The 13,570-nt window shown below is 39.9% G+C and overlaps 1 protein-coding gene across 2 annotated transcripts in view; it reads right to left on the bottom strand.

The window, feature by feature from the left end:
* The window catches only part of CCDC28A (coiled-coil domain containing 28A), a 349,105-nt gene that overhangs the window by 52,688 nt on the left and 282,847 nt on the right, over window positions 1-13,570 (bottom strand). For both annotated transcript variants that reach the window (XM_044064656.1, XM_044064646.1), the window contains exons 3-4: window positions 10,077-10,231; window positions 7,981-8,003 (exon numbers count right to left, since the gene is read on the bottom strand). In XM_044064656.1, the coding sequence (XP_043920591.1) occupies window positions 7,981-8,003; window positions 10,077-10,231 (178 nt within the window). The remainder of the gene's footprint in view (window positions 1-7,980; window positions 8,004-10,076; window positions 10,232-13,570) is intronic.

The raw sequence follows: 13,570 nt of genomic DNA, 5'->3' as shown, positions 1-13,570 counted from the left end.
AAAACTCCACTGCCAATCATGAGCGGGTGGGTGATCTGCTGTGGCAACTCCTAACTGGAAAAGCCGAATGATGAAGAAGAAGAAGAAGAAGAAGAAGAAGAAGAAGAAGTTCTGACATCTGTGGGACTGTCTGATTTGTGAAGATACCAGACATCTTGGGACCGCTGGGTCCCTGATTGCTGGGAAGGCAAGGTATAGGTCTCCTGTGAGGAGCCTATAAGACATAGAAAACAGGTACTGTGCTTCTTGTCTTTTCTACAGTTTAGGGATTTTAAACCTGTGGTCCTATTTGTTAGGAACCTCTAAGTTCGTTCCAATTGTTTGATAAGTCTGGTATGGTACATCCCAAATGAGGCACTGTATTTTATACTTTGTCTAATCAGTGCATAACACAAAGGGACAATAACATCTTTTGATCTGGATTAAAAAAAAAAAAGTTTTAGCTTGTTTCCCGCCTTTCCTGTTACTACAGTAGTCCAGATACAGCTTTGCTGTATTCAGGACTGTACTGTAGTTTCTGAGTTCCCCAGACCTTTCTGTGTTAGAGGGAAGCCTTTCAGCTTATCAGTGGGAGTGGTAAGCACTAGGTAGCCTATCACAAGAGGAGTGGTTTCTAGCTCTGAAATTGTAGATTACTGGCCGTTTTGGCAGCTTTTCTATCCCCTTCAAATTTCTGCTTTAAAAGCCAGTGTTTGCGTGGATTTGCGCTTAAGCTCCACTGATCCAGTTTTGGCTTCCTGCAGACTACAACAGCAACAGAAAGGAGAAAGAGAGACTTTAAGTACCTCCATTTTGCTTTTTCTTGATTATACTGCATTCTGCACTTCAATTAAGTTGTTTTTCGTTTAACTGCATTTAATTTAACTGTAGTTGCTGTATTATTGCTACACACTCAAGTGTGCTAGCCTCCACTGTATTTAAAGTGATTTTATTACTGTTTTAACTTTTTTTTTTGCAAAAAAACAAACAAAAAAAAAGTTTTAGCTTGTTTCCCACCTTTCCTGTTACTAGAGTAGTCCAGATACAGATTTGCTGTATTCAGGACTGTATTGTAGTTTCTGAGTTCCCCAGGCCTTTCTGTGTTAGAGGGGAGCCTTTCAGCTTATCAGTGGGAGTGGTAAGCACTAGGTAACCTAGCTACCACAAGAGGAGTGGTTTCTAGCTCTGAAATTGTAGATTATTGGCAGTTTGGAGAGCTTTTCGATCTCTCTCAAATTTCCGCTTTAAAAGCCCATGTTTGCATGCCGCACAGAGCCGCTAAGCTGGGGTAAACTATTACCGGTGCCAGAAAGTCTGCTCTTCAATTTTTTCCCTTAGATCTTGCTAGTTCTCTTTTCTCTTGCACTTTAATTTGCTTATTCACATAGCACTTCATCAGGCTTTTTGTAGCAATTATTGTAGCACATATAAGTGCTATCAGCACTAGATGTCCTATAAGGAAACAGCTCCAGTTCTTAATAATGATGACCATCTCTCCTGGTATGTCTGAAGGTCAGTTCCCTGTGCTTTCTCCTATTAACCTGGTGAACATGGGAATTCTGAGGCAGTGTAACAACTGCCTGATGTACACAGACAACTCTCTCCTCTTACTTCCCAACACTTGAGAGATGCACTTATATCTCCAAATTGGAAGCATGCACTCTCCATCCAAGACCGGAACAGCTGGTCAAAAGGAGAAGATCAATATCTGCACCACATCATATGGAACACATAGCCCTCCAGAATACCGACCATCACAGCTTTCACATAAAAACACAAACCACACACCCACCTTCGTGGAGGCTCTCAACAGAAATTTACCCAAACAGCAGTGACCTCCAAGGCAGAAATGCACTCGACCAACCCAACACAGCAAAAACCACAAGACACATAGCTCACCTACACAGTGTGCCCCTCAACCTAAGCCCCTGAGGCAAAACAGCTTGCCCAATACACTAATCATAGGTGACTCAATAGTGATGCATACGGCTGTCCCATTCACTAGGTTGAATAAGGAAATGCTAACAGTCACCTGTCTATCAGGTGCCAGAATCCAACACATAACACACGCACTCAGGTCACTCCACAACAAGTACAAGTATGATGCTATCTTTGTTCATGCGGGTGTGAATGAGCTGAAATGCACCTCTCTGGACTACACGAAGAGAGACATGGTGGAACTCTCGGATTAGGTGGCCCAGGCAGGTATGACCCTAGCCTTGAGCAGCATCCTACCGTCGCCCAGAATGATACCGCAGTACAAGCAGAAAATGATTGACTTTAACAATTGGCTAGGTTTCTGGTGTCATTCAAAGGGGATCCAGTATCTGTCTGCCTGGGATGACATGATTGACAGACCTCGATGCTTTGCCAGAGATGACTTGCATCTGTCACCCCTGGGTTTCCGGGTACTGGCTAAGGCTCTTGCCACCCCTATAGTGCCTTTTTTAGGTGGTGTTTCAAAGACCAAACTACCACCGTAACAACTATAAATAAATGCAATCTGACGGTCATGCTGCTCAACGCTAGAAGTCTAAATCTCAACATGCACTTGCTTGAAGCACTCCTCAAAATGGAGAACATCAACATTTGTGCTGTAATAGAGACCTGGTTTAAAGCAGCAGAAAGCACCCCTGTACTACCAAGCTAAAAATCATTCCACACCTTTTGGCCCCAGAACAAGGGCCGATGCTCAAAAGGCAATGGTGTCTCCATATTCATAAAGGATATGCACACCTCCAGACTGGTAGACCAGCATAATGCATCTGAGATACTTCAGGTACAACTAACATTGGGTTAGACGGCGATTAAGGTCATAGCCTGCTATAGGTCCCCAACCATGTCCCAAGACACTCACTCCACATGCCTAAGCACCCTGGAATCTATTATGGTCCAAACAAACACTCTCACACTGGGTGACTTCAACTGCCCCGACATCAACTGGGAAAACTACTCATAAACCAATACACTGGCGCAACGCTTCCTGGAATTAATCACTTCCAATGCCCTGGACCAGCTCATTCTTACTCCCACTAGAGGAAGCAACATCCTTGACCTGGTTATTACTAGCATGGGCAACCGTTGCTCTACACCAATAGTCAACTCCTCCTTGGTTAGATTCAACCACAAAGTAATCGCCATGGAAATCATCATCTCACCCACACTCCCCCGCAAAAGTAACCACCATGAAAAACTTCTCCAAAGCTGACTTTGGGCTCCTAAAAACAGAGGTGGCTAACTTCATGGCACCCATGCCTATGGAAAATAGTTGCATGACTGCTGAATCATACACCAATGCATCGTACGAACATGTACACAAATGTATGGAACTAGCCATACCCAACAGAACCAAGATGCTCTCCTCCAAAAGAAGGAAGCCAATCTAGTGGTCCCCTGCCATTAATAAACTCTACAACAGAAGGAAGAAACTGTTGCAGAAAAAGGTGAAGTCCCAAGACTGGAAAAACTCCCTTATTAGCCTGAAAAAAAGTTGAAATCCCTCATCAAAACTTCTAAAGCCAGCTATGAAGGCAGAATTGCAGCAGACACTAAAAGCAATAACAAAGCCTTCTATAGCTATATCAGGAATCTCCACAGCAACACCTAGATTTGCTCTGAGCTACTGTAAAATGGTAGCTCCTATACTGATCCAACAGATATTGCCAACATACTGCCCGACAGATTCAGTGCCAACTTTACCCCCCCAAAGGACCATTCACGATATCAGAACAATGCCAGGCACCCAGCATTACTGCAGCACAGGTTAAAGCTGAATTGTCCAAGTCCAAGAATACAGCTTCCATGGGACCCAACAATATCCCTGGTTGTGTTCTACATGGACTACATAGTGAACTAGCACCACATCTGTGTGCCCTGTTTGACACAGCCTCACCTTTGTCTTTGTCCCTACCGAATGGCGCACTGCTACAGTCCTCCCTCTCCATAAAGGGGGAGAGACTACAGACCCAGGGAATTACTGTTCCATTAGCCCGATGAGTCTGATATGTAAGGCTATGCAGCGCATCATCATGGACCTAATTAACAATGATATAGGGACTCTCCAAACTCTAGATCCCATGCAATTTGGTTTTGTTAAAGGTAGATCATGTCTGCTCAACCTGGTTGACTTCTCTGAGGCAGTCACTAGAGCTGTGGGTGAGAGTAAGGCAGTTCACACAGCCTACCTCGACCTGGCCAAGGCCTTTGATATCATACCTCACTCAGGAATTATTGATAAACTCACAAAACTAGGCATCAACCCTTGTATCATTAGATGGGTTGCAAATTGGCTCACAGATAGAACCAACAGTGTGAAAGTAGCAGACTCCATGTCAGACTGCTGACCAGTCACGAGTGGAGTCCCACAGGGATCGGTCCTGGGTCCTCTCCTGTTTGGCATCTACTTCTTAGAAGTCCAGGCAAACACAGAGGGAATCTGGCTGACCAAGTTCGCAGATGACTGCAAGCTGGGAGCCATTATTAACTCTCCAGGTGATGCAGACATCCTACAGAAAGGCCTCACTGAGACAAATGACTGGTGTCGTAACCATGGCTTTAAGCTTAATGCCAAAAAAATGTGTCATAATCCCCTTTGGTAAAAACTCAATTCCCACAAATTACCACATCGATGGGATCCCACTGAACACTGAAGGCGTTATAACAGATCTAGGGACACAGGTTGACAGCAACTTCTCCTTCAACCACTACATAGCCACTATAGTCAGAAAGTCCTTCTATGTGGCACATCTCATTATCAAGGGTTTTGCATCCAGGAAGAAAGAGGTCATCATCTCTCTCTACTCTTCCCTCATTAGACCAGTCATTGAGTATAATGTCTCATTTGGCATGTACCTCACTAGACACCCTCAACAGCTAGAGAGGCCACAAAAGTACCTCACTAAGAGGATCCTGGGTCTTAAACACTTGTCCTACATGGACAGACTAAAAAAACTCAACCTATTCTCTGTCTCACATCGTCTAATAAGACGCGATCTCTGCTTGACTTGCAAAGCCATGTCTGACCCAGCTCTGTTAGAAATGCGACATCTAAAGAAATCCCAATCCCTCCATACCACATGCTCCAGAGACCTCAACCCCATTACCGCAATCAACAGAACATGCTGGAGGAACAGGTTCATAACCCAGAGACTGCCCATGCTCTGGAACAAACTCCCCAGACACATCAAGCAGAGCACATCACTGGCTCTCTTCAAGAGAAATCTTGACGAGTGGATGGGAAATAGAAAGTTCACCCCGGGGATCACTCCAGTGGCTCTACTTGATAGAGGCACTGGTAACTAATGTCAGGTGGCACGATGCCAGGGCACATCTATGGGCTAGGCTTGTAAAGACTCCAGGGCCATTAGCCTAGTACACACCTATGAACCTATACTTCCCTGGTGATTAGCTGGGCCAAGTAGTAGGTTTTCCTGATAATCACTGCTACCTGGTGATCAAGGAAGAAAGAATTATCAACTCAGATTTCCAGGTCTCTAACTACATTTTCATTTTGAAGTGAGGTACTGTCAATGCTATATGCGAGGGGGGGGGGTAGTTTGTCTGCCAAGTATGGCCATGGTGCATATTTTTAGCATTTCTTTTAAGACCATTTTCAATACACCAGGCATTTATACATGTCTGTTTTTGCTGGAAGGTTTCTAGGTCTGAAGATACCCAGTCTGCAGTCATCCAAAGACTTGGTTATCCATAGGTCTTAGTTTTTAGTTTGCAGGTCTGAGAAGTAGACACTGAACAAAGCAGTCCTAGCACCAAGTCCTGCTAACCACTGGTCACCTTCATGTTCCCTAACAATGCTCTTGCCAGCTGCACAGTCTGGGTTCTGTCTTTTAGCCAATTTTATGATTGTCATACCACACAGAGGTCTAAATGTAATGCATTTAGTTTATTAACTATATGCTAGCATACGGGATGGTGTCAAATGTTTTGGCCATATCAAGGTAGGCTGTATGTACAGTGGGACCACTGTAAACAGCTAGTGTTACCTTTATGAAGATGTTTACCAGGTTCATTAAAAAGGATCTACTTGTAACAAAACCAGATTGCTGCAGATCTAGCCTAATGAAATGTTCAATGTCTATGTTAATCAGGTCTGTTGTAATGTGTTCCATGGCCTTACGAATAAAAAGCATTAGGCTAATAGTCCTACAGTTTTCAGTGTTGTTAATAGGGCCACCTTTAAAAGTAGCATCAGCAGTGCTGTACGCCATACTTCCAGGACTGAGCCTGTAGCCAGGCTCAAGTTAAATAGCTTACGGAGAGGTTCCACCATGGCATATTTAGTATTACTTAAACAGTCCAGTATGTTATCTGGTTCTATGGAGGAACCATTTTTAGTCTTCGATTCCACTTTTATTATATGTTCTGTAGTGATGATAGGGGAGGGTTGAGAGATACAGGGATCACAGTGCTTTGGATAGTCATCACAGGAGTGAAACATGCACTAAATATATTTGTATGTTGGCAATGTCCACTAGGTCCAGGAAGGTTTTACATTTAGTATGACTTCTGTACATTGAAGAGTGATGTTTCTTCGTTTCCTAACATACCCAATACAAATCTTTTATTAGATTCCAACCCGAGTTCAAGGATGACCTTGGCAGCTCTAGTAGTTTTTTTTATTTATTTTTTATTCTTAAGTCCAATTGCTAATGCTTTCATTGACTTGTGGGATCTTTGGATGTATCGTATACTCTAATTATTTTTTTTCCTTTTACTGTAGCTTTTATTTATGTCAGTGGACCACCAGAGTGGTTTGCTTTTAAATTTCCCATTGTGTTTGGATATAGATGAGACTGCCAACTCTATACATTCATTTATGTGGGTATAGAAGTCCTTTGTGAAACTATATGTTCAGGCAATGTCTATGGTGATTTTGTTAAAAGTGAATTTCAAGAATTCATCATAGAATTTGAGGAGGTTTGTATGCTTGAAGTCTCTGAATTGAGATACATCATTTCAGGTGATTCAGACAGTCTGAAGGAAGAGGTTACTAGCTTATGATCTGACTAACAGACAGGAAGTTACCAGTGGAGTTGTACATGACGGCACTATATTTTATAAGTCGCTGAATAATAATATTTAGCTCTGCTAGCAACAATCTTATTTATTAGATCTAAAAATGTCTAAGCATAACCTACATTGGAGGTTTAGGTACTCCAGTCAAATGATACATAGATAAAGTTTCCCAGAATGATGGAGTTCTTATTTATGGGAAGTTCACCCATGACGTTTAGAAACTTGACATGAACTTCCAGAGTCATAGAAGTTGTCCTGCAATAGGTGATAAACTGATAGTTGATTTTGTTTTGTTTGGGTTTTAGTTTGAAAAGTTCTATTTGTGGGTCCCTCAGAATCTGTCTGAGTTGATATGCTTTCTGACAAATATGGACATGCCACCTCTGCTGCCAACTCTGAATTCTGAATAATATCACACTATATTATCTCACTGTTTTCCTTTGTCTTTTTTGTAACCTTTTGATTTTGGTCCTGGAGTACCTGAAAGGGCCCTCAGTTCATCTTACCTACCTGGTTAGTAAATAAATAAAATAAACTAAAACTAAAAAATCAAGGTATAAAAAAAAAAAGTTACTGAAACCTTCATAAGCTGATCTTGGGATACCATCCAACCCAGAACCTCTCCTTTACGACGGACATGAAAGAATGAAAGTGCCTCCTGGGAATACAACTAGAAGAGGAGTCACTAATAATCCAAAGGATGTACTAGCTAACAAAAACAATCATATTAATGACAAATGTTTACCCTTGGAATTTCACATTTCAACCTAGTTTTGGACTACACAGATTTTGATATCTGTAATATTAGAAAATTGAAAAAGATGCAACATGCAAATATTAGAAAACAAGAAAGAATCAATTTAAAAAGCATTTTCTAGTAGACGTAATGCAAGTGATGAATGGAATTCTTTTTGTTTCTTCCCTATTATCTTTCGGTATTTCAAGAATCTATTCAAAAAAGGATACATTGAAGAACTCAGCTCTTCCAGCTGCAATACAGAGAAAAAAATGATCAGTGATGCAATTCAACTGCATGACTAAGTTATGTCAGAAGCTCCTGTTTTCAACATTAGCTAGCACTGGATAACATTTACAAAACAAACAAACATTCAAATCTTCTAAACGTCTGTAGACTCTCTATTGCTAAAGGTGTAAATGCAAGTGGCAAACTTTAACCATATGAACCCATGGCATTTACTAATCAAGACACAGACAAAATGAATTTCAGACTTAGTTTGCAAGTCATGATGTATGACATGTGCTGCACCCCCCTTTTATGAAGTTGCCGTTAAAACAATGCTGCAACTGGTGATCTTCTGGTATGACATGCTGCAATACTTCTTTTGTAGTTCTTTTCCTACCAATAATGTATGCAATGACTGGTAATATTCCAATGACTATTTCAAGCCTGTCAAAATACCAGACAATAATATCTTTACTTGTAAGTTTTGTTTATTTAAGTAGTACAACAAGCATGCCAAAGGCAATGTGATTATGGATGAGAACAAGCAATGAAGAATGAACAAGTTAGGCATGATGCATCTCAGGCAACACTAGCAGTATTATGCATACTCAAAGCCAACACATCAGTCACAGACTGCAGCAAAAAAACTAAATCAATGAGGAGACAACCTGAACACTATAGAGCAAAAAAACACAGCGGTCATGCCAATGACTGCTGACATTCTTCAACAGTGATAAGGTACTGGCATTCTCTGGAACCACAAGCAGAATAACTGCATGGGAACTATGTGGAAAAGGTTACTCCACGACACTTTACAAGCTGATGAAATAACAGAAAGGCTTATTTTAAAGGTGTGTTTACAACCTAAAACACATGAAGCTGTATTAAACAATAAAATATTAATATATAAAATAAGACAGCTGCCATTTACACTTTAGATATCAGTAGTACTAGAATAGAATCATAATGCAAGAACGCTGTCGTCACATATGCAAAACTAAACAGACAGGCCTTGTGAGCTAAAGTAAGTACTTTTTAACTATAATTGTCAGGGAAATCATGTCAGTGTTATTTGGTGATACTACTACAGCTATCCCCGTTTGATTCTCATTTTTCAACAATGACACTGCAGACTATCGCTAGGTGGAAAGTGAAGAAAGACGAGGTGCCCAAGACTAATGGGGCAGACAGAAACACTGCTGAATGCACTAGCCAGACAGAATTTTTGTTATCTTCAGAAACTGTGAAAAGGACTAGGGAGCTGAAGGGTGCCACATAATGTGAGCTACCTGTAACTACATATTAGACTTTTTGTTAACCTTGGTGTTTCAGAAAACAGCTAGATTTTCCACTTATGATACAATGCTAAGCACAGACAGGGGCAAAACATACATACATATAGCCAATCGAATCTGGCTTGGTGACTTATGTGTCACTCTGCATTCATGACACAGTGTACTAAAAGTACTTTTATTTTTCATGGGAAATATGCACATCTCCCAAGATGCCAGAAACTGCAAATATTTCTGTGGAGGCATTAGGAATGAGATGCAAATTGTGTGAGCTGCAGAAATGACAGACACAGATGAAACACAGATTCCAAGAACATATGATGCCATAGTACACTCCATCACAAGCACATGCCCCCACTCCCTATATGAAGATAAGAGAAAACTATTTGCTGGATTACAGAGAGCAGAAGAAATGCTAACAGCCAGTGCAGAAAAGTATTACATGGTTCTGTTTTGTCTTCTATATTTAGCATGGAAAAAAAATAAAACTGTCAAACAAAAGAAGCTGATGTACCATACTACTGCCAGTGTAGCTCCTAAGAACAAAAGAAGGTACCATCATTAAACAGTACCTAAGATATCTCTCTCTCTCTCTCTCTCTCTATATATATATATATATATATATATATATATATGTATATGAAGACACAAAGGAAGACACTAGAGTGGCTGCAAAACAAACAAACAAAAACAATGTACTGGAGACTACAAAATGCATATAAAAATAAGTCTTTTTCATGCAAGGATCATCAAGTAGAGCATTTCCCTGAAAACTGGCACATTTCAGTGTAAAGCAGTGTTCTTACATTTGAAAGCAGTTTTTCCAGATTAACATCACTGGCTATTTTGTGTTGGTCATCAGGATGTTCCTTTAGCTCACCATACAGATCAAAATGTAAACGTGCCAACTTTTCCTGCATCTCTCGGACATGCTCCATCTGATCAATAGAGCACTCATTTCCTGAGGAAAAAAAATGGAAATTACTAGTGTCTATCACAACTCTGCTGTTATATAATGTTTCAGATTTCTCAGCAACCAGCTTGTTATAGATTTTCATTCACGCATTACATCCTAGCACTTCCAAGACACATTAGGTTCTATAACTTGATGCTCATCCTGTACTCTTCCCTTACAAAAGCAGAAAAAATACTACACAGAAGGCTGCAACTACTAACAAACTTCTTCAGGTAGAGTGGGATATGATTTTTTTATTTACTTTGTGGATGAGTAGGACACTTAACTACATCAAAATTCCATATTTACCTCCAGAATTGAGGCAAACGAACCTGGTATATACCTTACCAGACTAAACAGAATTTTTATACATCATACTTCATGCCATGCAGAGTAAAATGGCTCCAGTGGACTGCAGGCCTGGTCGCCTAGGTGAACAAGCTCAAGATAAAACATGTTGTTGAACTAGAAAATTTAGAAAACAACAAAGCTACCAGTTAAACATGGTATTATTTTATAATTATGGTATAATTATTTAAAAATAATACAAAAACAGATACAATTTAAAGGCTGTACAATTGTTATGCTTAAAACATTTTGTAATATTTTGGAGCTTTTCTTCCTGGACCTCCATTGAAAATGGGCTCCTAGCCAGTCAGACTTTCCCAGTAATCAAATGTCAATAAATAAATAAATAAATAAATAGAAGGAAATCTTTTAAACTGAAACATCAGCTTTGTAGTTACATAGGAAATTTTGAAGAAGAAGTTGCCTTTTCCATGTATCCCACAGCTTTACTTTATATATGACCATAGGTAGTGAAGATTTACTGGTCTTGGTGCTGTAGATTGGGGAGTGATGTCTGGGCTCCTGCTCCTTGCATAGTTCCAAAAGCCTAGAAACCTAACCTCATTTAAATCTGGTTTGTGTGAAGAAAAACAAAATCCAGTAGTACTTAAGAGGTAAGATGGGGGCTGTCCTGTGAACACAGTGTCATTGCAGCTCCAATGAACACGACATGGACACGACAATTAAATCAGCACAAACACAGTCAACTATGTTCAAAAATTACTGTAAAGGTTAGTTTAACCACTCACTAGCCAGAAGGCTTCAAAAATGTTGAAAAAAAAAGAAAACAACAAATAGAACCATGTGGAGACTTACCTCTTAGGTGCAGATGACTTTCCAGATGACACTCTGATACAACAGTCTGCAAAACCGAGGAGCCATACATTCCCAACGGGACTATCAGGATGGCAAATGAAATTGATACCAAGACTTACAAATCTAAATCTAAATTCTCAGCTATATCCAGTCCAGAAAAAGACATTATTTCCAAACAACCGAGAACTACCAGACAACAGTAAGGCCAAAAGGGCATATGTAAACTGAAAGCGGAACATTTCCTGGACTTGGAAGACTTCAAAATGGTGTTACAATCATTACAATTAGTGATTCACCAACTATCAGACCAAATGCAAACTTTTGGTAACACAATGAATTGTATAGCAGACAGATTAGACAAAACAGAAGCTAAAACATTAGAAAATGAAATAAAAATCAATCACATATTAGAAACATCACAATCATACTAAAACCATTCAGGAAATGTAACAAAAAATCCTAGACCTAGATGCAAGAAGCAGAAGAAACAACATTTTGGTACAAGGAATACCCAAAAATATAAACAGTCAAAATGAACTGAAGCTTTATACCAAATTATTGGCTGCCTCCTAGAAAACCAGGCCAAATCCAACCAGATCATTACTGAGAGAGCACATCATCAGGGATGGCCTTAGCTGAAACGGCACCCTAGGTGAAGTAATGCTTTGGTGCCCTTTAAGCCCCACCCACACCATACTCCTGAAACACCCCTAATTGAGCCACACCCACAGGTAGGTCAAACCCCATGGAAGCCACTCCAAGTTATTTTCTTCAATTACTTTAATGCATGTACATTAGTAAATGGTTTATCATACTATAAAAAAAGAAACCTTGTGATGTAGTTAAACTGCAAGTGAAGGTGGAATTTTCAGTGCCAAGATACAGGTAGGGACACAAACTACCCCCAATGCCATTTAAATGATGGCCCCTCTGGTTGGCTTTTACCTTTGTGCTGAGGATATCCAGCAGGGGAAGAACAAATGAGTTTAAGCGCAATAGGGGAATGTTTGAATGTTGACAGACACAGATTTAAACACTGAAAAAATGTACTTGTAAAATTTCAACATAATACTAAGACAGTAGGCTGGGCTGGCATTGGTTGGGACATGTCCAGTGGGCATAAAAATGGCTACAACAGCCAAGACACCAAACTTCCTTATCACAGCTCTGCCTAAGCAGACTTATTTTGGTCTCTGTACATACATATATCACTGACTGGACCACAATTTCCACTGGTAAACAAGAAAGTGTAGAAAACTGAAGTTTCCCTGAAATGAAATTTTATATAATTTCATGCTCGTTATGAAAAACGTAAAACTAGCCAAAGTATATGTATACATGTGTATTTGCATAAACATATGTTGATTTATGCATGTTTACCAAAATATGTACAAAGACACCAAGAGATAACATACTCATGTCCTTCATACCCTTATTTATAGTTCATATTTGCTATGAGAATTAGTTTTAATGTATCTGCTCCTTAAATGAGTAAGTGAACTGGGGCCATGGCTACAGTATGCAGCCAGAGGCTTTGCAGAAGTAGCATAATCACAAGTTACACTAAGAAACAGTGCACTGCTGTTTCTGAGGTAAAATACAAAGCATGTGCATTGTAGGCACTCAATTCACTTTTGAGGGTCAGGGGTGGAATTTTTGGGTCAAGGAGGAGTTGATATGGTCAGGTTCAGGAATGGAATTTTCAGGGTCTGGGATTCTTTGTAGAAGGAAGGAGTTGGGTGTTAGATTAGATATTTAAATGTACAAAAATGCAGTATTTTTTGCATGAGTATAAAAATGCAGTCATATTAAAACAGGCTTTCACAGTTTGCATACAGCTTCAGTAAGTAAAATAACCTTCAGTCAAAAATATCAATAAGGACAGAATGTGAAGTACTTTGAAAAGAAACAGATTTTACAAGGTTTGGAAACCAAGGCTAAAGAGGCATGTAGAACATTACAGGGTTTTGGTATTAAGAAATACTTCAGACACAGTCAGTTAAGTTAGTTTGTTTGCAGTGATATGCAGAAAGTCTTTGCAGTACAGACACTTGAGCCTGAGTACTGAAGTCAGGTCAGATATTCAGCATTCCAGAATATTAATACTATTCAGGAGGAAAAGACCGTTTCAGTTCATATTATTCAGGAGAATCAGAGTATAAGTGCATAAACTTTGGATAT

This window comes from Protopterus annectens, chromosome 1.part0, assembly GCF_019279795.1.
Source record: "Protopterus annectens isolate FY-2018-M chromosome 1.part0, PAN1.0, whole genome shotgun sequence".
NCBI classification, from domain to species: Eukaryota; Metazoa; Chordata; order Ceratodontiformes; family Protopteridae; genus Protopterus; species Protopterus annectens.
This window is presented reverse-complemented; position numbering and strand designations above follow the sequence as displayed.